This window comes from Hydra vulgaris, chromosome 15 (genome assembly GCF_038396675.1).
Source record: "Hydra vulgaris chromosome 15, alternate assembly HydraT2T_AEP".
Taxonomy (NCBI): domain Eukaryota; kingdom Metazoa; phylum Cnidaria; class Hydrozoa; order Anthoathecata; family Hydridae; genus Hydra; species Hydra vulgaris.
This window is the reverse complement of record NC_088934.1, coordinates 24795758-24820367: the sequence shown is the minus strand read 5'-3', so window position 1 is coordinate 24820367 and position 24610 is coordinate 24795758. Positions and strand designations below refer to the sequence as shown.

The window sequence follows — 24610 nt, the reverse complement described above, 5'->3', positions numbered from 1 at the left end:
ATCAAGGGATGTTATTTCTGTTGTTGAGTCATATGAAAAAATATTTAACTTCATTAGTCGTAAAGATTTTAAAAAACCAAAAATCACCTCTGACCGAAATATAAAGCAGAAAATGATTCATTGTGTTAACAAATTAATCATGATAGAAAAAGTGTTTAAAGGAAATTTGATGGCCATGACATAGAATATTGGACTGTTAATGAAGATTTACATTCTAGCCAGTTTGTTAAAAAGATAAGTGAATATTACTTTAAAATTTGAATATTCAGATATGTCCAGGATTATACCACTAAAGTGCTAAGGAAGCCATCAATTGGATTAAGACAACAAACAAATAAATTATTATTATTTAAGGGTTTATAAATGTTTAATTTTAAAATATAAAATTTTAAAATACATTACGATGTTTTCGTTTAAAGTTCTAAATGCAAATATGTTTTTAAATATGTTTTTTTATTTGTGGCTATTAAAATAGCCGCTTGTTTGAGTTTGTAAGCCAATACAATCCTCTTTGACCAACAAAAATTTATAATGGCTGTAGGCTCATCACATTTATCATCTCTTAACTAATTATCGTTAATTCCAACTTTATTCAAAACTTTAAAATTGCAAATTTCCTTTCATTTGACTATGATCCACTGAAAGCTTTAGCCCGATATAATAATGGCAGTATTATTAAAACTAAAAGGTAACTTTTAAATTAATTACACCACCTAATCAGATTGCAAAGCATTGAATCAAATTGTCACAAAATATAGGCAATAATTTTATAGGAAAACCAGTTTGCATGTTTTTCTGTTGAAAATTATGTATAAAATTTCACTTATTATATCTAAAACCATGAGAATATTTCACTCAAATACTAACAGCACAACCTTACAATGTGCTCAAACTAAAATTCTGGGAAAGTGCTACTTTAAATTAAAGTGCTAAAAAACTTAGTTTGGTGAATTTTAAAAAGACTTACATTTTTAAAAATGCCAAATTCTGCAAGATCATATGAAGACAACAGGAAGGTTGTTTGCTTCTTGTGCTTTCAAAAGTGTGATAGACAAGTGACAACATTCATCATTGAAAAACTTCATTCTCTACTTGATAAACCAATTGATTTCTCTGATACTCGAGTCCTAAAGGGAATATGTGAGAATTGCAGAGTGAAACTGAGGAAAAAGGATTCTGGGCAGCCTGTCCTCTACTAAGGATTCTGGCCAGTTTGTCCACCTATCTTCAACTACAAGAGCATTCAAGTCAGACCAGAGACAAAAGAACAAAACTGTGACTATCTTATTTGCAAAGTTGGAAGGCTAAAATTGAATGAAAAGCATCCACTCAGTACTGATCCGCAGCTATCATCAGCAGCAAAAACCCACAGAAGATGCTCAGAGTGTCTTGCTCTTGTAGGCAGGGGCCTTCCCCATAAGTGCAATCAGGCAACATTTAAAAAAAAATATGCAAACCCTTGTGACAAAAGACCAAACATTAGTAGAACAGATTGCATCTTCATTGATTTCTTCAAAAGATGCATCTCCACATGGAACAATCAGAGTTGCGCAACATAGTGGAAGACCCCCATTACAAAAGGTAAATTGTAAATATCATTTTAATTTTATAAGATATAAAATTTACAATAAAAATAATAGAACCCCACATCATTTAAAATTTATTGTCAAATCGGTTTAGTGAAATTTAGATTTTATTAAGCTTTGTTACACTATTCAACTAATTGTTCTGTATTTTAGGATCTTCCAGTGCCAAAAAACTTTTTGACAATGCTCCAACTATGACAGTGAAAGACCTTGTCATTGTTTAGGTGAATACTAATTTGTCAAACTCTGGTGTTAAAAAACTTGCATCAACAATCAATCAAGTCAGCAGAACAAAAGTTATTGCAAGCAATTTTCGTGCAAAGTTTGATGCCTTTGGAAGACATTTATCAGATCAATTCACACAAACATTGACATTCAAACACCAAAAAGTCAAAAACTGTTGTTGATTGCAATGACCTGAAAAAGCTTTTGAATGAAGTTCAACAGTCTCGACAACCATTCTCTGACAACATTGTCAAGCTTGGAATAGATGGTGGTGGTGGATTCCTGAAGTCAGTCTGGAAATAACTGACACAAGCGGTTTCAGTCACTCTCCCAAGCAAGCGATCGCTCACTGCACTACATGTTAAACGTTAGTTAAACAACAGCTTTTGGTTGCAGTTGCAGAAGATATGTCAGAAACATGTGAAAACATTAGACAATTGCTTTCATTAATTCAAGCTAACTCTTCAAACTTCTTTATTTCTTGTGATTTAAAGGTTGCAAACATTGTCTGTACAATAGCTTGATCCACACTATGCAGTGAAATTTGATGCATTTCGAACCTCATATCTACCTTTGTCAAATGTCTTAGTGACGCCTAAGGTACATGCAGTCTTCTTTCACAAAGAATTCATTGAAATGAAGCACACTGCACTTAGACGTTACAGTGAGCAGTCGACAGAAGTTTTTCACTACTCATTTGCTGAACACTGGAGAAGATATAAAAGAGACGCAAGAAATCCTAACTATGGTTGCAAATTGAAGACGTGCATTGTGGCCTACAATAGCAAACACATTTAAAACCAACGAAGACCAGAATTCATTTACTTCAATATCTTTTCAAAATAAGTTATTAGTCAAATCAGAAGATTTGGCATTACTTCTTTATTTTTAAAGTGTTTTTCAAATTTAATGTGCTGTAAAAATGCACAAAAAAAAATGTGTGTTGTCATTTCTGTGTCATGTGCTTATAGAATAAAATTTCAATCGCAGTTTTTGTATTTTTGGAATAAGGAATGTGTGTCCTTCTAAAGGGTTTTTTCGGGAAAAGTGGGTTGAATTTTTTCTAAATTTTGTAACGGTGGCATATCTAGGTAAATCTTTATATCATTGATGCAGCAACCTTTACAAAAATTTCACAAAAATTCATAAAGAAGCTGTTCAAGCTTGTACATGACAATTATAACACACATTTGGGTTGAATAAAGATAAAATGTAGGATGTATACAGTTAAACAAGTGCGTTGCTATGGCGTTGCTAGGGATACCACGTTGAGATTTAAATAGACAAATTAAGATAGTTACAGGTTAATGTGCTACTTTTAAAACAATTTTTATAATCATACATAGGTAAAAAAAATAAAAACAATTTTTTTTTTTTTTTAATTTTGAAATTTTAAGGGGGGATAGCCCCTTGAACTTTATTTAAATTTTTACGCAAAATTTAATACAAACTTATTGACTCTTCAATTCTTCCATTTTTTAAACAAGAAAAAACAACTTTAGGGGCAACACACACAAAAAAATACTAACAATCCGACTCTCCAAACTCGCGAAATTTAAAACTCCGAGTATTTTTTGAAAACACCTCGTACTTGGTTATAAATAATTGTTTTTTCGTTTGAAATTTTTTCAATTTTATTACATTTGACAATAAAAAATAACATCAATAATAACAAAAATATATATCATTATATCATAAAGCATACTTTATTGAAATATTTAGAATCATATTTCATTACTATTTTACAAAATCTCGTATTTTGGTAAAATATTACAATTCTAAGAACGGTTGTGTAAATTTTAATAAGAAGCCGACAACTTTATCCTTTTATCGTAAAGATTTGCATAAATGTTAAATGTGAAAAAACTACGCAAAACAGTTAGTAAAGACGTATCTAATTGGTTTAAAGTTGGTATCTAATTGGTTTTATCGACTACATCAGAAGCTTTCGCTAGCCAAGCTGAAAAATAAATAAATAAATAAATATACATTTTTGTGTAAACATGCAAGAAAACATAAATTAACTACAAGTTTTATTAAAACTGAAAAAGAACACACAAATTAAAAATTTTTTTTGGCAAATAAAAAGTTTTTTAATGGAAAATATAAATTTAAAGTTTTTAATAAGGTGCGTCGATTTTTAAGATAAAATCAACTTTTATAAAATTTAAAAAAATAGTAAAATAATACAACTTTATCAATTTTTAAAAAGTGATTTTTAAAAAAAATAAAATTATTTAAGTGCTTGTTTGGTAAGTTTTGATTTTAATTTCGCTTATTTCGGTTATTAACATTAATGCGCAGTTATTCATTTTTTATTTCGTTTATTAACATTAATGCGTAGTTATTCATTTTTTTTTTATTAACATTAATGCGTAGTTTATTCATTTTTTTTTTATTAACATTAATGCGTAGTTTATTCATTTTTTTTTTATTAACATTAATGCGTAGTTATTCATTTTTTTTTTGTTGAAAAGTAATAGTAATTCTTAATCGAACCAAAAAGAAAACTCCGGTAAACATTTTGTTTATCAAAAAGTATAAGGAATGCATCATCTATGTAATCTTGTTGGGAATGGAAAAGAATTTATATATTTGAGCTTCCAATAGCTAGAGATACGCTAAGATATGGCATATTTTCAAGAGATACATTTAAAAAAAAATTTTTTGAGAAAAATTAATAACTATAATGTAGCTTATAACTGATGTTATTGCTTTACTTGGTTAACAATAGTGTGGTTCAGCTAATAACTGATATTACCCTTTTGCTTGGCCAATGGTTAAAAAAAAATTCACTTTATAATATAATTATATTAGATTAGAGCAGTATACAAAATCTCAAACGAATTACAATTAGACAGTTTTTTACAATTAATTGATGCATTTAAATGTTTATATACATTTGAAAAACGTAAACTAAAAACAATTGGTTGCTACCAAAAACATTTTTAAGTGGTTATGATTATTAGTTTGGATTAAGAACTTGTATTTTAGTAGTATAGTAAGATAGAATTTTTCATGTAAAAATATTGATTTGAGTAGTTGTGGTTTTATAATGTGATTGAGAAGGACACACGAAAGAGTTGTAAGCACTTCAGTTTAAATTCAGATGAAAAATAACTTATTCTACTTTTAGGAATATGTATTATGAATCATGAAACTCAAACAACTTATGTAAACAACTGCTCTTCAACATTTAAAACTGGTTGGCAGAATATAATCCAAGTTAATCATCAAACTCAGTGTAAATCTTCTCTAAATCAAACATGTTCAATTTATAATTCAATTTATACAATGTGTATTAAAAATATTGATTTTGGTTAGAATGAGCAAACAAGCTTAAAAGAAGAAAATAGAAACAGCTACTTTGATAGAAGTAAGCTTAGATAGAAACAGCTACTTTGATAGAAGTAAGCTTAGATAGAAACAGCTACTTTGATAGAAGTATGCTTAGATAGAAACAGCCACTTTGATAGAAGTAAGCTTAGATAGAAACAGCTACTTTGATAGAAGTAAGCTTAGATAGAAACAGCTACTTTGATAGACGTAAGCTTAGATAGAAACAGCTACTTTGATAGAAGTAAGCTTAGAAAGAAACAGCTACTTTGATAGAAGTAAGCTTAGATAGAAACAGCTACTTTGATAGAAGTAAGCTTAGATAGAAACAGCTACTTTGATAGAAGTAAGCTTAGATAGAAACAGCTACTTTGATAGAAGTAAGCTTAGAAAGAAACAGCTACTTTGATAGAAGTAAGCTTAGATAGAAACAGCTACTTTGATAGAAGTAAGCTTAGATAGAAACAGCTACTTTGATAGAAGTAAGCTTAGATAGAAACAGCTACTTTGATAGAAGTAAGCTTAGATAGAAACAGCTACTTTGATAGAAGTAAGCTTAGATAGAAACAGCTACTTTGATAGAAGTAAAGCTTAGAAACAAGAGTGATTAGACCATCCCTTTATATATCATAAAAAGGTCAAAAGGGCTTAGCAAAAATTAGCAAACGAATAAGCTAACTAGTTTGAGTAGCGCTAGAAATAAACCCGGTTTTATTCTTCTTTTTTTTTTGACAAGAGTAGATGTCACAAAAATATTCCTAGACTGAATAATATATTTGACTAATCGTAAAATTATTATTTTTCACTACTCTTTTTGATATTTGAAAAATCGAAACACCCTACTTTAAAACACCCTACTTTAATAGACAAGATGAAGAAAGTAACAAGTTACATTTACATTTTTGAGAAACTCTTTTTGAGCAGTTTCTCAAAAAAACAACTTATAAACGTGTTTTTGAGATGGTTATTAAAAAGATATGATTAGTTATGGTGTAAAAAAAGGTATGATTAGTTATAGTGAAAAAAAAGGTATGATTAGTTATGGTGAAAATAAAGGTATGATTAGTTATGGTGAAAAAAGATAAAACAGACTTTAAAAAAAACTAAAACATAACAAAAAACTTACAACGCAAATCGCGTCGAAGACGAGGTCGGACACCTAAAAAATTTTTGAATAGAAAATACTTTATAAGTTAATGAAAACTTTATCTATTCCCAATAGTATTAAATTATTATACATTTATAATCATAGATTAAATTCAAGAATTATTATTTGAACAAATTTAAAAAATCACCTCTTTGCAAACGAACTGGTTTAGTTTTTTCATCTAAAATAATAATTTATACACTAAGTTTATGTGATAATTGAGAAGTAGTAGAACAAGAAGTTTTATTAATATAAAACAAACAATTTGCATAACAATAGTACACCAAACAATTTAGATAATAATAAGGAAGTAATGGAACAGGATGAGTTTTTTAATGCACATTTGTCAGAAAACTGAGCAAAATAATATCAAAAGCTAAATAAAATAATCAAAAATTTATTGCATAAATAAGATCAAAATTTATTAGAAATGTCTCGGGGCATGGAACGTCATGCATTGAAAAAAAAAAAATAATAAGTATTAAAAAGAAACAATGTCAGTTATTTACATTATATGACAACACGACGCAATGTTTTTCTTGGAAGGGCATAAATGTGAACAAATCTTTTAAAAACATAAAAACAAACAAGTACATAACAAAACAAACAACGTATGGTTAATGATCAGTGTGTTGTAGGTCTTTGCAATAACAATAAACGTTATCCAGAGCGTTACAAAATACATAGTAACGTTATGATTCCACATATTGCCTGTTAATGAAAAAGCAAAGAAATCATGAATTCATGCTGTTTCTAAAAGATGAAAACACTTTGTTGTACCAAAGCATTTTAAAGTCTGCTTTAATCATTTTATTGATGATCTTCCACTTATGAAATTCATAATGCAACACTTTTTTTGACATGCATCATGAGTGTTCATTCTACTCCTGAAAAAAAAAATTAAGGTCCCCTCCAAAAGTCAGAACAAGATCTCTAGTAAAACCAATTTCTTCAAAAATTCTCAGATATACTTACAGCTGAAAAATTATCAGATCGTAAAATTATTTCTTCGGATGAAGAAACTATTTCAATTATTCAAATAGATAAATGGTGATATGTTATTATTTCATAAATTATTCAAATAGATAAATGGTAATATGGCTACAGCAAATTATTAAACCACATCTCCACCTCTCCCAAAGAAAAAGTCACCAAGTCCAATTTTGTTTGAGATCAAAGTAGGTAGTGATAAAAATGATGCAGAGTCTACTTCATTAACAACATATACTGCTTTACAATAACAAGATTATGATATGTCGAAAACTTATTTCTTGTGAGAAAAAAAATCTAAATAAAAAATCTTACTGAAATTTCTATTAGTTATGATAAGACAATGGTTTGAATGCACTTTCACATTTGTATATCGGCTGGAAGAAATAAGTTGTTGCTTTTTGTTAATACTTTCATTATTTACTTTAAATTAAAAACTTCAACCCAGTTTTTTATTGCAAAATCTTTTAAAAATAACAAAATAATTCAAGAAATACAACTTTTTTTCAAAAAAAAAAAAAAAAAAAAAAAAGAAAAAATCAGATTTTATTATGGTTCCTTCAGGAGGTCAATGGTAAAAGACAGGAAATTTTTTAATAAAAAAACAGGTGTGGAAGCCTAAAAAGCAGGAATTTTTTCAGAAAAGCAGGCTATTTTATGAAAACATTTAAAAAATATAATTCTATTCTTTGTGAATAACTGATTGTATCAAATTGATTTTTTAACAAAGTTTTATATATTTTTTAATGATGGAACTTGTATGCAAATGGTACCTGTGTATACTTGATGTTTGAAAAATAGTGTGAAGTTTTCATCTATTAAAATTTACTTCATTATTGATTTCAATTTAAATAAGGGTTTACTGCTACTGTTTGTAGTACAAATGAACCAGTGATAACTTGTAAATTTCTCGCATAAACACAACACTAAAATTAAATTTTTCTTGTCTTAAGTCAACAAGAACTTCTCTCTTACAATTTCTACTTAAATATATTCTACCCTTAAATTACAATCTACTCCTAATCAAAGAATATTCTAGCTTTTTTCACACAAGTTAACAAAGATGTTGGAGTTTTTAAACATATTCAAGACTTTAAAGAAAGTTTAGAAAGTCTTCTGAAGTTGGCTTGATAGTTTTGTATTTTAAGAGTATAGGTGAGTTATATTATAAAATATTGGTTGTCTGTACGTATAGGTGAGCTATATAATAAAACATAATATGACTCACTTATAATATAAGGTTGTTTTACAAGTATAGTATAAGAGTATTCTCAGAAATCATCAAGTTGGAATGTGAAAGATAAATATTTAATCTCATTTTAAATAACTTTTTGAATACAAGGGACTATTCCAATCTAAATCATATATTCCAGCCTATTCAATTTTTGTAGGTATGCTTTATCAATTTTAGAATCCGGAAGCATATGCTTCTATTTAGAATAGTCATTAATAGCTGCAGCAAGTGCACAGTTTGAATTAACAATGAGCAATGTCAGTCATAACTACTTCAGTTCTTCAGCTCTCAACTGCTCCTCAGCTCTTCAGCTCTCAACTGCTCTTCAGCTCTTAATACTATGCTTTTTGTAAATAGCTTTAGAGCTCAACCATCAGAACTTGTCACAAATTTAGACTGTGATATAGTTAACTTTATATTTTCTTTGTGCTTCTTTGACTTCAAATGAAGAGAAAATGAAGCTGGGTAACACCCAAATGTTTATGTCCGCAAAAGAAAATCTATAAAACTTATGGTTAATAGATATTAATATATTAGAAGCTTTTATTTAAAACTTTTTAATCTTTATTGCCAATTGTTTTAACAACCAAGTTCAACCTAAAATAAAATTAGTAAACTTTAATTAAAAAACTTTTTTACATATTTATTTTAAACTTTTTTATCATAATTGAAACCTAAATTCATAAAACATATACTTTTATAAATAAAAACAATCAGACTTTAAAAAAGCCGGCTATTACTTTAAAAACTGGCTAAAAAACAGGAAAACAGGCTCTGTAGGAACTCTGTTATATTAATCTAATAGCATATATGTTTTAGAAAAAGGAATTAAATGTAATGAATGATTAGAAAGAATTCAATATAATGATTGATTTCATAAAAACATCTAATACATATAAAGACAAAGTCAATATGGAGCACATGTAACAAATCCAGTATTGATCTGCTAATAATTCATAACCATCTTTTTTTTAAATTTTGACAAGAACAGCGGAACCAAGCACAACATATTTCACACTGAATATTGTTATATTGGTTAAATTTATTAGCACTGATTTCTGGCTCTTTAAGAATTAATTTATCACATTTCCACAGAATGTTAATAACCTTATTAAAAATTATAAAAGGACATTCAACTTCCAAACTCACCCTTCCATGGCATTTGCATACTATAAAACTATCTGGGTAACATGCCAGGTATGATCTTTCATAAAATATTAAGAGACCACAATTTTCAACATTCAAATCAGTGTGTTTTGATACACAATTTGAATAAATTTTTTTTTATAGCATCTTGCTTTTGATCAAATATCCATTTAATAGAAGTAAAAACAACATTCTTTTTATGAGGGCATACAACATCAGCAACAGGAGGAGTTGTTTTTGGCCTTACAGAAAGAGTGTTAACTTCGGTACATATATTGTGATGTTTGGAAGCTGTTATCCTCCTCTTTATCATTTGAAACAAAGTATTGGTTTTGGCTTAATTTCTAGTGTTATATTCTATATGTTTAATTGTTTTATCTGTCAATTTTTTCTTTTTTAATATTTTGCCTAAAGTTGTCTTATCAGCATTAGGATGGTCAATAAGTATTTTAAAGGATAACTGTTCAAGGTCAAGAATACTTTCACAGCAGAAAGCTTGGATAAATAATTGTTGTATAAAAAAGTTACAAATTAATGCTCATTAAAGTCAGGATACCTTTCAATTTTTGGATCGAATTCTTACAATGCTTTTATATATATATATATATATATATATATATATATATATATATATATATATATATATATATATATATATATATATATATATATATATATATATATATATATATATATATATATATATATATATATATATATATATATGGAAATATATATATTATAAGCATTAAAACATCATATACGATATCATACTATTTATTTCTTTTTTCACGTAATATTTCGGCTCATATAGTGAGAGCCATTATCAAACTGAAAAAACCGTTTAAAAATTATAATAAACGTAACCAAATGATGTCATTGCAACGTCAGATATTCAACATTTTTAATTTTACAAAAAATGGTTTCCAATGGTGAGTCATCACCAAATTGCCATTGTTACAATTTAAAACGTTTTCTTTAGGTTTTGAACATTGTACACGTTGTATTTCAATGGCCTCACGAATTATTCTTGTGGAGTTGTTTGAAATAACAGAAAGCGTTTTAGGGTTCTCCCAGTTTATTTTACCATTACAATGTTGTGAATGTTCTACTATTCCAGATGTTTCCCAGTTGGCTTTTGTAACATTATTTTTATGTTCTTGAATTCGTGTGGAAATCTTTTTTCTTGTTTCACCAATATAACATGAACCACATGTGCAATTAAGTTGGTACACTCCTGGATGACTGTTCGGAGGCAGTTTAGACTTGTTTCGGCAGAGTATATTTATCAAGGGATTACCAAAACTGAAGACTGTTTTAACACTGACTTTACGAAACTGATAAAAAATCCAATATTAAATCTTTCGAATATATCAATCTCACGTGAACAGGAAAACTTATTATGTCTTGGTCCACAATTTATTCCAACACAAAAAAAATACCATTGATTGATATTATAACATCAACTGAGGAATGCGCTTTAAATATAGAAAAAAATGTGAACGTAAAAAGAGCAGAATTTTTAAGACAGAATGTCAGCAAAACATTAACCAAATATTTAAGAGTGAAAATTAATAGTAATATTTCTAAAAATCAACGTCTAGCTATCAATGAACTAAAAAGTTCAACCAACATAAAATTATATCCATTTGATAAAGGTAATGGATTTGCCATTTTAAATTCAGAATCAGCAATACAAAAAGTAAAGGAACAACTTGGCAATTGCACAATATCTACAGTTGATCCAACTCAGAAGTTCCTAAATCTTATTCAACGTACCCTTAGTAAATTAAAAAAAGATAAAAAACTAGATAAAAAAACATATGGTAAAATATATCCTTCAGATGCAATTCCACCCCGTTTGTACGGTTGTATTAAAGCACATAAAAGTGAAAAAGGTTATCCAATGCAAATAATAGTTTTGACAATTGGCACACCACCTCATAAACTTTCGCAACATCTTGTTGAGATAATACAACCAACTTTAAATAAAAATGAATGCCGTGTTAAAAATTCATTTTCGTTTGTATCAACAGCAAAAGAATGGTTTATTAATGACGAAGTTCAAGTGTCATTTGATGTTATTAATTTATACCCATCAGTGCCACTTGATAAAGCAACTGTTACAATTATTGATATGCTAAACAAAGATAGAGATGATCTTATACAACGAACTAAATTATCTTTAGTTGACATTCATAAACTAATTGATCTCTGTATTAGTAAGTGTTATTTTTTATGGGAAGACAAAATATATATTTTAAAAAACTCTGGTCCAATAGGTCTATTCATAATAGTTGTCTTTTCAGAAGCATATTTACAACATATTGAATCTAATGCTATTCAACAGGCTTTAAATGTCAATATTGCACCAAAGTCTTAAAAACGTTACATTGATGATAGCCATGCTCGATTTAATAATATTGATGACGCAAATTCTTTTTTAACACTTTTAAATTCACAAGATAAATCAATCCAATATACATGCAAATACGAAAATGCTCAACACCAATTAAATTTTTTAGATATTTGTATTTCAACCAATCACTCCCTTCACAAATATGAGTTTTCCATACACCGTAAAGATGCAATTACAAACGTACTTATAAAACCAAAATCATGTATTTCACCGAATATCGCAGTTAGTATTTTTAAAAGTTTTTTAGCTCGAGCATACAAAGTTTGTTCAGAACATAATATTCAAGATGAAATTAATTTTCTTATTAAGGTTTTTACTGAAAATGGACATTCATATAAACAATATTCAGATATTGCTAAAAATTATAAATACTCCACAAATAAATCTAGTTCTCAAAAAATTGATACCAAAAATCTTGTTATTTTACCATGGATCCCAAAATTAGGCCTTGTTCTAAGAAGAGAGTTTCGTAAAGTCAGTGTTAAAACAGTCTTCAGTTTTGGTAATCCCTTGATAAATATACTCTGCCGAAACAAGTCTAAACTGCCTCCGAACAGTCATCCAGGAGTGTACCAACTTAATTGCACATGTGGTTCATGTTATATTGGTGAAACAAGAAAAAAGATTTCCACACGAATTCAAGAACATAAAAATAATGTTACAAAAGCCAACTGGGAAACATCTGGAATAGTAGAACATTCACAACATTGTAATGGTAAAATAAACTGGGAGAACCCTAAAACGCTTTCTGTTATTTCAAACAACTACACAAGAATAATTCGTGAGGCCATTGAAATACAACGTGTACAATGTTCAAAACTTAAAGAAAACGTTTTAAATTGTAACAATGGCAATTTGGTGATGACTCACCATTGGAAACCATTTTTTGTAAAACTAAAAATGTTGAATATCTGACGTTGCAATGACATCATTTGGTTACGTTTATTATAATTTTTAAACGGTTTTTTTAACGGTTTTTTCAGTTTGATAATGGCTCTCACTATATGAGCCGAAATATTACGTGAAAAAATAAATAAATAATATGATACAGTATATGATGTTTTAATGCTTATAATATTATTACACATACTGTTAAAGATGTCACTTAAATCTTATATATATATATATATATATATTTTCTTCAGTACAAAAGTATCATTTAAAACTTCTAAAAATCATGAACTTATAGTCACGATCATTGAGACCTGTTATATATTCTATTTAACTGAAAAATGCATGTAGGAAAGTTTTTAGAAAAAATTTACAGAGAAGTAAAAAACAAAATGATGAATCAACTTACCCAAGAAGAGAAAATAATAAACATTATGCAAGATGGATGGTTACTAATGATTTAATTATTGCTCACATATTACAGACTTTAGTCAAAACTTTTAAAACTGATTGTGTATCAAATAAAAAAACAGCCAAGTATTGTACCGAACTCCTTTGAATGTCATTAAAGATCTTAAGGTAACATTCAACAAAAAAGTATCCGATGTAGTAACAAAAAAAGTATTCGCTGTGATTATGAAAACAGGATAAAAAAAGTGCTTATGTTTTTAGAAGTGTTGATTATAATAGTTCTAAAAACTATATAATCTTAAAAAAACATAGATTGCCCGGTTTTTATTGGGTTTTTTTTAGGCAGATTTTATTGGGTGGGTTTTTTAATGGCAACCCTGATATTGCTGAACAACTAAATGATTGGATAACAACACATGTTGAAAATCAATTAGCTGCAATTAGAGCAGACTCAACCAACCTTAATAAAAGCTTCATTTTTATTTCAATAAAATATAAAACTTTTATTATTTTAATGTTGCTAAATTCAATAAAAGTGAAAAACAAAGGCAAAGGACGGAGTCATTCAATATTTAGAGAAGAAACTAGGATTGAATCTAATCTGTTGTGCTTTACATATTAACAAGTTGCCACTTAAGCATTTAATGTCATTTTTCAATGTAAAAACATCTGCTAACAGATTCGTAGGAAATATAAGAAAACTTATTTACAAAGCAATATTTCTTCCTATTTCCAGATACATCCCTTGCCTTGAAAAGCTCCCATCCCTCATACATCCAATTAAAAATTCCAAATACAACCCTCCCCTTGAAAACTCAAGTAGATCTAATTCATCTTGAGAAGGAAATTGTAGATTCCTTATCTATAGATCAGAAACATTTGTACCAAAATATGTAATGCAGTAGTATAATGGAGGTATTTTTCCTAATAATTTGAAGGAGACTCAAATTGGGCACACAAGATTAATGAAGTTAAATAGTACTTTAAATCTGGTGCTTGCAAAAAATACTTTGAATCTGGTGCTCTGAGCATAGATTAAAAAACAATGATATACACAGCTTAAAATTACTAGCAGAGTTCATCAGAGAAAAAAGTGGTTTGAAATTAAGGTGCTATTCTTAGTTTAAAAAAATTTATTCTATAGTTAGTTATGTTCTTAGTTTATATAAATAATGAATACAAAGTTATAAACATTTTTTTAAAAAAAACTTTAAAATTCAAATTGTAATACATTTATTTTAATCCAGCCATTATTTTAGATAAATAATGGCTGGATTATACATATACATATATATAAATATTTAAATGCAGCATTAGGCGCACACGGATGATGTCATAAATAAAAAAGAAGTTGTGGGGGCTTCAAGACATACCAATGTATGCATTCTATATAGTTGATACTATCTTATAGCCTGCTGTCGCAAAGAAGTGCTATTACATCAACTGAGGGTTTGGCATGGGGCAGCAATCTTTTTTTTTATTATTCTTAATTTTTTTCTTTTTTTTCAGAAAAACTAAATCACGCATTTTTACATTAGGAGTAAAAAAATTATATTAGGAAATTGTGTCCTTACATATGGATTGTGTATAGTATAGTATAGTATAGTGTGTGTGTGTGTGCGCGCGCGTGTGTCTTTATATATATAATAAGAATATATATATATATATATATATATATATATATATATATATATATATATATATGTTCTTTTCTTTCATTAATCTTTCAGCAATCTTTTCTTTCATTATTCTTAGTTTTTTTTCTTTTTCAGAAAAATTAAATCACATTTTTACATTAGGAGTGCAAAAATGGTATTAGGAAACTGGATTAAAATAAATCTATTACAATTTGAATTGTAAATAATAGTTTTAAAAAAAAAGAAAAAAAACCCTCAGTTGATGTAGCAGCACTCCTTTGTGGCAGCAGGCTATAAGATAGTATTGTAATTTCATAATATATATTTATATTTATGTATATTTATGTATATTATGAAATATTATTATTCATTATTATTATAAATTATTATTTCATAATAAATACATAATTCATTATCATCATGATCATTAGAATTGTCAGAGATCATCAGAATTCTCCTCATGATTCTCAGAGTAACAACAAAGTAACAGTAATATAAATATATAATGGAATAATGCATCGTAAAACAGTCTTTAAACATTAAAAGTTAACATTAAGAGTCCTTCTCCTCATGATTGTTATATTCCTCTTCTTCGTTATAATTATCAAAATCCTTCTCCTCCTCATGCTTACCACCACCACCACCAGTGGTAGTGGTGGTGGTAAGCATGATGAGAAGGATTATATTATTTGAGAAATTTTTTTTATTTTATGGTGATAATTTAAGTTAAAACTAGAGCAAAAAAGATGAAATTATTGAAACTGTCAGCCATGATAAACTGAATATTACCATTACAGATACATTATTGGTAAGTACACTTAATATTATAAAATCTACACAATAAAAGTTATACAATAAATATCAGAAGCCTGAGAAGAATATCCTTCAGTAAGGTAATAATTAACATGAACTATATTATATAACTATATTATATAACTATATTATATATAACTATATATATAAAATAATATTATATAAAAAAAAAAAAATGTTTAAATGTTAGTTAAAAATAAAAATAAAATAAATAAACCTTCAGTTTTTTTAAGTTGTTCATCTTTTCCAGTGGTTTCTATGATCAAGTAAAAGCAATTGTGAATGAATCACATGTAATAATATAGTAAATATTACTTTGTTATAATTATAATAATATTTACTAATAATATAAAGCTCATTATTCCGAAACAAAAAGACTTGCATAATATAAAAATATTAGACTAACATTTTACCATTAAAAAAATTATCTTTTTACTGTAAAAAACAACTTCACATGTTAATTTAAAATACCTTTACCAGGTTCAGTTACCACAGGTTCAGTTGCATCAAGAGAAATATCATCATCAGATTCCATTCTAATAGCATCAACCAAAGCATTTTCACTTTCTTTATTTGGTTTTGTAATTTCTTCTAGAACATTACTTCCACATTCACTGTAGCAAAAAAATAAACTAAAAATATTTATTTTAATGTTGTTTTCTTTAGCTTGATTGTACAGATAACTTTTAATGTTTAGTTGTTTAAAGACTGTTTTACAATGCATCATAACATTATATATTCATATTACTGTTACATTGTTGTTACATTGTTTCATATTAACTTTTATTTTACATTATGACAATTATTTTGATTGTTAGAAGAAAATATTGACAATATGATATTACATACAATTTTATTATATGTATATAATAATATGCAATATAGTGAAAAATAATGGCATCAAAATAAAAAAGATGAAAAATCCAGAATTTATTAAGTTTTCTTTTTCCAACATAATAATAATCTATACTCTAGTATTTTATGTGTTCTTCCAATGCTGCTATAGCATTCGGCACATGATTTGGCATGGAATCTCGTGGCATAGAAGTCTCACTCATGCTTTGGATTTTCATGCTTTGGTTTTAGTAGTGTAATTATGTTTTCAGTTTTGTTTTTTTACAATTGCCTAGAGAGTTTTAATCAGATTGATATCCGCAGAGTTGTTATGTCTAACATTTAAATTAACACTAAAATAGAACAAATAAATCGCCATTTGAATGCTCTATTTTAGTGTTAATTTTCTTGATTTTTTTGGAGTGTATATTTTTTGTATTGGGGCATAATTCTGCTGGAATGTTTTCTTACTATATAAAAACACTTATAACATCTCTTGAACTCTAAAACCCAATGTAAGAGTTTATCAGCAGGGAAACATTCTTTTAAGGCTTGACATGATGTTTAATATTTTTTGTCACATTTTACATGTTTTAGAATAATAAAAACAAAAAATTATCAGACGAAGTATTTTATTAGTCATTTATTTAAGGCTATTTATGTATATCATGCAGTAATTAATTATTTAAGTAATAGTTTCTTTAATTAATACTTTAGTTAATAGCAGTCATTAAAGTAAAAATTCCTTTAGTTAACATTGTAGTTAATAACAGTTATTTAAGTAATAACTTCAATTTGTAAGTATAATTAACTTAATATAATAAAAAATATATAATTAACAACTATAAATTGTATTTTATCTTTTTTAATTGTTCTTTAGACAACTTTTTGTGTCCATTGCCTAGAAGCGACACTTCTTTATGACATTTGTAACCTTCCAGCAGTAAAAAAAAACTGCCAAAGGTGAGAGCAGACATGGATATCATGTGTAGTTAAATTATTTATCAGATACTTGTCTTCTTGATCCTCTTCTGTACCATATATCATCTCTCTTTAAAGTCTTTTATTTTCGACTGCATTTTTTTAAACTTAATAGTAAAAGCTGTTAAAATGTAACCTAACTGTGGATTGGTTTATGAAACATGAAGTGTAATGCTTTCTAACCTAACTGTATATTGCTTTATTGAATATAAAATGTAGTAATGTAAAATTGAACAAAATATTGTGGTATGCTTTCTAACCTAACTGTAGATTGGTTTATTGAACATAAATGTAATACTTCCTAACCTAACTGTAGAATGGTTTATTGAAAATAAAATGTAATGCTTTCTAACCTAACTGTAGATTGATTTATTAAACATAATATGGCTTTTTTCCATTTAGCTTTATCAGAATATTGAAGCAAAAAGTAATACTAAATCTTATTCTTAGTGTAATGTCCTAATGTCCTGTAAATCTTTGTTTATTGACTTTTTTTTATTTATCCTTGTAATTATAGCTAGCCCATAAAAAACTTTGAGTAAAACAAGAGTAGAAAAAAATAAATACATTTTGTGCACTAAATTTTCATGACACTAAATTAAAGGCTTTTTGTAGTTTAAAATTAAATATTGGAAAAACAAAAAACATACTTATTATATATAACAAGGAAAAATTTCAAATAAAAAATTTAAAACATACTATAATTTTATTTAATTTTAATCACATTTATAAATTAAGTTAATTTTTATTATAAAATTTCAACCTTTTAGGAACTTCATCATTATGTATATCTTCATAAGTTTCTTTTATTTGTCTTTTATCTTTATTTTTATAATTACCAACATCTTCATCGTAAACATTATTTTCTCCATCATTATCACCAGCATCATAATAATCTTCACTATTTTCATCCTGATCAAAGTCACCTTTGAAATAATTTATACAAAAAAAAAGTTTAAAATTATTTTGTACATCAAGCATACAACTATAAGAGATTGTTAAACTGACATCTTCTAGCATTTTTTTTTAGTTTGATTTTATCTTAATGAGAATTTTAAAATCTTTTAATAAAATTAAAAAAACAGTTCAGAAATAATTTTATCAATTTATAATAGTATTTTTGAAATTCAAATAGAAATTTTTTTTTGATTGAGTACCCTCAAAATTATCTGTATCGATAAAAGAAAAAAAAAAGAGAAATTTTTCTTAAAACTTTAAAGCAAGATTAACACTTGTTTTAAATCTATATATGCCACAAAAGTATATTAAAAAAGTATTTAAAAATAAAGAATTACATTTAAAACACAAATTAATAAAAAATAAAAAAATTAAAGTACATGTATAAATTAAAATAAAAAATAAAACTAAAAAAAGCTTACTACAAATTATAATGTATGAATCATGAAGGGATTTTATTATGAACCATAAGAATTAGGGCAATGCTCCAAAAAGAAATTTTTTTTATGACTTGAACTAAGGTAAGCGTTATTAAACAAAAAAGAAAAATCTTAAGCAAACAATTTTGTCTATTATCTTTGAAATACAGTTGTTTCTGTTTTTCAGTAAAAAATAACGAGGGAAAATAAAATATTGTGGTGTGGAAATCACAAAAAATAACTAGGGAAAATAAAATATTGTGGTGTGGAAATCACAAAATAAAAAAAACTAGACATCTACACAAATAGTTTAAATATCTGAAGCAAAATAAGAAGAACAAAGAACAAACTGAGGAAAGAAAGGGGAAGAGCCAGAGAGAGATATTTAAAAAAAGATATCTGATATCTTTTTCTGAATAAGTTATTCAGACTAAAGTTGAGAACAAAGTATATGAACTTAAAAAAATTGATTTTAATCAAAAAACATCACCTGAAATTTTTAAGGGTGCAAATGAAGTATCATCAAATGGCAGTGGAAATGGCAATATGGCAAATAAAAATATTTGATTATTACTATTAAAAATAAATAATACAAAGATCTTTGACACATTATTGGTATCTCTTCAATTTGATTTAATCACTTTGATTTGATTTCTCAGAGTTATCATTGTTTCTACTTTACAATATTAAAAAAAATGTGTATAAACAAAAAGATTTTTTAAAGCAATTCCTATATAAATATTATTATAAATACGTATATATTAGACTACATATGAAGGGTCCAATACATATATATTAGATTGAGTTAATATTATATATTAGATTACATATAAAGGGTCCAGTGGAAAAACAATGAACATATATTTTTAAACAACTTCACCATAACTTCATACATGTTTTGAGAACACTTCTACAATGGGCTTAAAAAGTACTTTAAAACTTTGATCTTTTCTAACAAAACATTTTTCTAGTATGTAAAATACTTTTTTTACTTGTTCACAATAAAAATTTTTTATCTAAACTATCAAAAAAAAATTATATAATTATTTTTACTTAAATTTTTTTTTTTAAATCTTGGTGTATTTATGCAACTTTTATGCAGAATTTTTTATCTTTAATAACCACGTTGTCTTCAATGTACTTTAAAAATTCATTAAAGCTTTTTTTATTTTTTAGTTTAGGTTTTTTTTTTTTTTAAATATTCTCTGAAAGAAGTTTAGCTTAGTCTTTTTATCACCTTTTTTAAATATTTTCAAAACACGTAAAAAGCAATGTAAAAAAACAAACACACAAATAATATATAATAAAAAATAATAAATTAATAATAAAAACATAATAAAAATTATGTTTTTATTATTAAACATATTATAAAAACTGATAGCTTACAATAACAATTTTGAATAAAAACTTACCAATCTTATCTTCTTTTGTAAGAATAAGAACCTCTGTTTCTTTTTCATCAACTGAGAAATTAGACTTTTCAGCAGAACTTTGAAACTTATTTTCAGGTATGTCTTTTATATTTTCTGTATAGATTTGGCTTTCATAAGTATCTATTTGAACTATAAAAACTATAATTAATACAATACCGTACAAAATAATTTAATGTAATTATTTTTTATTAGCTTGAATTAAAAAGAAAAAAATTAAATATTAAATTGGAATATTTTTTATTAAATATTAAGCTTATATATTATTTAATTTAAAAAATAATTTGCCCATATATAATTATTATACTTTTTAAGTTATTAATGTGAATTCCTTCCTGAATTAGTCACGTAATTCAAACATATGTATAGATCTGTGGGTCTATAACACAGATCCAGTAGATGCAGTTTTAAAAATGGTATTAGACTTTTTTTCTGACTGTTCAACCCAAAACAGACTGCCCAGAAACCTTTTTTACTATCTCTAATGCCTTATCAGAGCCACCCTCCAGTACCTTCTACTTCCTATATCAATTTTCATTTCTAACTCCACACTCAGCATAGAATTAAAAGATGCAATTCTTTCATTTTGAGTTTTCTTGGCTCTTACATAAATTCTGTTTAAACCAATCATTTTCTTGAGATCTCTAGCATTTTCCAGTGCTTCCATGACTATTAAATTTTACTAAAATAATAGGTGGGTGCAAAATCATTTGGGTAAATATTCCAACCAAATTTATATTCCAAATGGAATATATACCAGTATGCTTATTGTTGGTGACTTCAATCACAGTGATATAAAATGGACCTGCGCCATCAATTTATTTCTTAAAAATATTAGCAATTGTTTTCTCACCCAGTTTGTTACTGAACTTTTCTCAAAAACACTTTAGTATTTTTAGGCAATCCTGATCTTGTTTAAAAATAAGTCAGCTGATGAGTGTTAAAATAGCTTTATTTTCAGATAAGTGTCAAAATACAGCTTATAGGATTTTTCCTATATAACTTATGTTGTAGGAATAAATTGTTACAAATACAGCTTATAGGAATAAGTTATAGCAATACTTATAGGAATTAATTATTTACAAAGAGAGCTGAAAGCTCTCTTTGTAAATCATTTATTCCTAAGCAAACCAAATTCATTCAGGCCCCATAAATGCAATCCAAAATAGATCAATGCTGAGATTAAAACTGAGTCAAGAGAGAAATATAGGTTGTTTGTAAAATTTCTATGTTGTTCTTCTTAACATAAAGATAAAACCTATTGCTTGTACAATAAGCAAAATCGATTAGTAAAAACAACAAATGACAGACACCGTTCATTACTAGATATGGATGCTTGACTGCTTCTTAAATGCAATTAGGATAAACATTTTTGTATGGTCTACAATGAACAATTTTGCCCATCATTACATGAAATGCTCATGTAATGAATGACTCATTTTTCTTCAAGGAAAGGGTTAAATTTTGTTTCTTGGCTGGGCATTTATCATTACACATTAATCCCTCTTCTTTCAGCCTTCTTTAAATGGTCTGGTCTGACACAACATAACCAGCTCTGAGAAAATGCTTAGTCATTACCTTTTGAGGGTTTTTTTGGTTCTCTAGGCAAATGTTCTAGATGATACTGTCAACTCATAGTGCTGTTTTAGATTTAGAAAGGAGACTTCCTTAGACCATACTTCGTGTAAATTTAAAAACAATAAATCTGTAAAAAGACAAAATGTTTCTTATTTTTTGTAAAAAAGAATTACTTTGAAACTGAGTGTTAACTGAAATGTTAACAGAAAACATGTAACTAATTGTAAACAAAATCTTAAAATAAACATATATTTTTATTTCCAGAAGGCACTAGTTCTCCACCATCTTTAGTTTTTTTTTCATTAATATCCTCCTCTTCAGTTAAAGTTACATGCTGGGGCACATGTTGTAGATTACTATCTTCACCAAAGAACTTGTTAACACTGTTAACAAGTTCTTTGGTGTTAACATTGTTAACTTGAAGTTAACAGTGTTAGCTTGAAGCAATTGATTGTAATATAACAAAACTATAATGTAAGGACAATAATGAAACTTTCCAAACAAAAAACAAAAATTTAATAATGTACATACCATTAGGAACAACGCTAAGTGGTGTATGTGGAACATTAGCAAAAACGTCAGAACTTCTCACCTCATTAAACTCTTAAAAGGAACACAAATAAATTAATTTAACTCAAGGCAGAACAGAACTTCAGAAGATAGCAAAAACATAAACAAAGACTTAGATTCTACTATTACATTCGGTTTCATGGTTTTGCAATTGCAATCAATATGAAGTTCAAAAAGTGATGCAAAGAAAACATTTTCATGTTTTAAATAAAGCAACATAGAACAAGTACATAAGTACTAAAAGTGTTGAATAATCAGAATACTGAATATCAAGTTAAGTCATAAACAAAAAAATATAACATGTAATCTTTTAAGAACATTTTAACTTAACAAGATGTTGAAAAAAAGTCAACTAGCCATAAATAAACCTATTTTAAATAATAAAAATTTATTTCCTTCCGAAAATAAGTTTGCAGAAAGAAAGAAGTTATGCATGTATCAAGACTTTAAAGACAGTGCTGAAAAGATAAGTGCACAGTATAAATCTATTTTGCTCAAAATTGCCATTTTAAATCTTGATGTGATTCAACAAGCATTTTGAGGTAACAATTCAAAAATATAGATACAATAAACTCAAGTGATCATTTTTTAAAATCTTTTCTTTAAAATAACATTAACAAACTTGAAAAAGTAGTCTCATCAGCTTTTAAAAAATAGTAACATGTGGCCAATTTACAGCAGACAAGAATAAATTTTTTTTTTTGAAAATTCACCTCCTCAAAGCCGTGTAGGCCACTTAATTATGGTTATAACCCTCTCTCAACTCTATACCACCAAAACACGAACCTTGAAAAACAAGGCCGCTGTGCAGAGAAACAACTTGAGCGCAGTATAACCAGGGTCAAGGTGGGGATCAAACTTGGAACCTCATGCTTATGAAGCGAGCACTCTACCACTATACCACTACCGCATATATACCTGAATCCATATTATTATGATATATACCTGAATAGGTATTACCGCATATATACCGCATATATACCTGAACCTGTTAACCACTTATTAAATAGTGAAGAGAATATTAAAGAGAGTTCTAAAGAATACTTTTATAAAATATGTGATAAAGGAAAACAAATATAGTTTCTATGCAAAATCATAAAAAACCATTTTATTTTGTGTGACTTTCTTTTGCAACATAACTTTTTTTTACAATCATAAAAAAAAAAGAAAAATGATTGTAATTTCTACTACAATTAAAGTTTCTTTAACAATTAAATAAAAATTCCTACAGACCACATGTTTCTAAAGTACTTTGAAAATTAAAGAAAATTTTTGCATTATAATTAATTTTAATATATATGACTATGGAAAAAAACACATACTGAAACTTTTTAGCCCCTGTGTAATTTGTTTAATAAACTCAAAACAAGAGGTAATCCACTGTTTTCAGGGTGGTAGCCCTCTCAGCTATCAATTTTAAGTTCACAACAAGAGATAATCCACTGTTATTCAGGGTGTTAGCTCTCTGATCAAGAGACTAGACAATATCAGTTAAGAAATGAATTTAGATTTTCTTAAACAGGACGATTGGCCAAAATCGAGTGCCGGTTCACACTCTCAAACAACTAAAGACATTCATAATTGGTGTAGCCAGCTTTCTAACGCTTTTTTAGAACTCTTTGAACGCCTGATAAAACTAGAAACAACAAAAACTGAAAATGACGAAAACATTAAAAATCTGAAGACAGAAATAAATAAAGCAGCTTGACTCACAAGCAAGCCTATCAGTGACTGGTCGCTTATTGTCAAACAGGGTATACAAAAAAAGAAGCCTACAGAGCAGCTGATGGTAACAAATGTAGCTATTAATGAGTTAGACGAAAGAAAAAGAAGAGCAAAAAATGTAATTATTTATGGAGTCGCCAAATCAACTAAAGAAAGCATAGAAATGAAATCAAAAGAAGACGAGTCAAAAGTAAATGAAATTTTTAAGCTCATAAATCAAGTGAATGTAATACCAAAATTTGTTAGACAGCTGAGATCTAAAACTAATAAACCAGGTCTAA

The 24610-nt window shown here is 27.2% G+C and overlaps 1 protein-coding gene across 5 annotated transcripts in view; it reads right to left on the bottom strand.

Moving 5' to 3' along the window:
* Positions 1-3477: 3477 nt before the first annotated feature.
* LOC136092268 (nucleoprotein TPR-like) overlaps positions 3478-24610 on the bottom strand; it is a 122828-nt gene continuing 101695 nt past the window's right edge. For all 5 annotated transcript variants that reach the window (XM_065820098.1, XM_065820101.1, XM_065820100.1 and 2 more), the window contains 8 exons: positions 22566-22637; positions 20439-20588; positions 18414-18576; positions 16307-16449; positions 16053-16091; positions 6443-6475; positions 6274-6306; positions 3478-3771 (listed from right to left, as the gene is read on the bottom strand). In XM_065820098.1, coding sequence (XP_065676170.1) covers positions 3728-3771; positions 6274-6306; positions 6443-6475; positions 16053-16091; positions 16307-16449; positions 18414-18576; positions 20439-20588; positions 22566-22637 — 677 coding nt within the window. In that variant the 3' untranslated portion in view covers positions 3478-3727. The remainder of the gene's footprint in view (positions 3772-6273; positions 6307-6442; positions 6476-16052; positions 16092-16306; positions 16450-18413; positions 18577-20438; positions 20589-22565; positions 22638-24610) is intronic.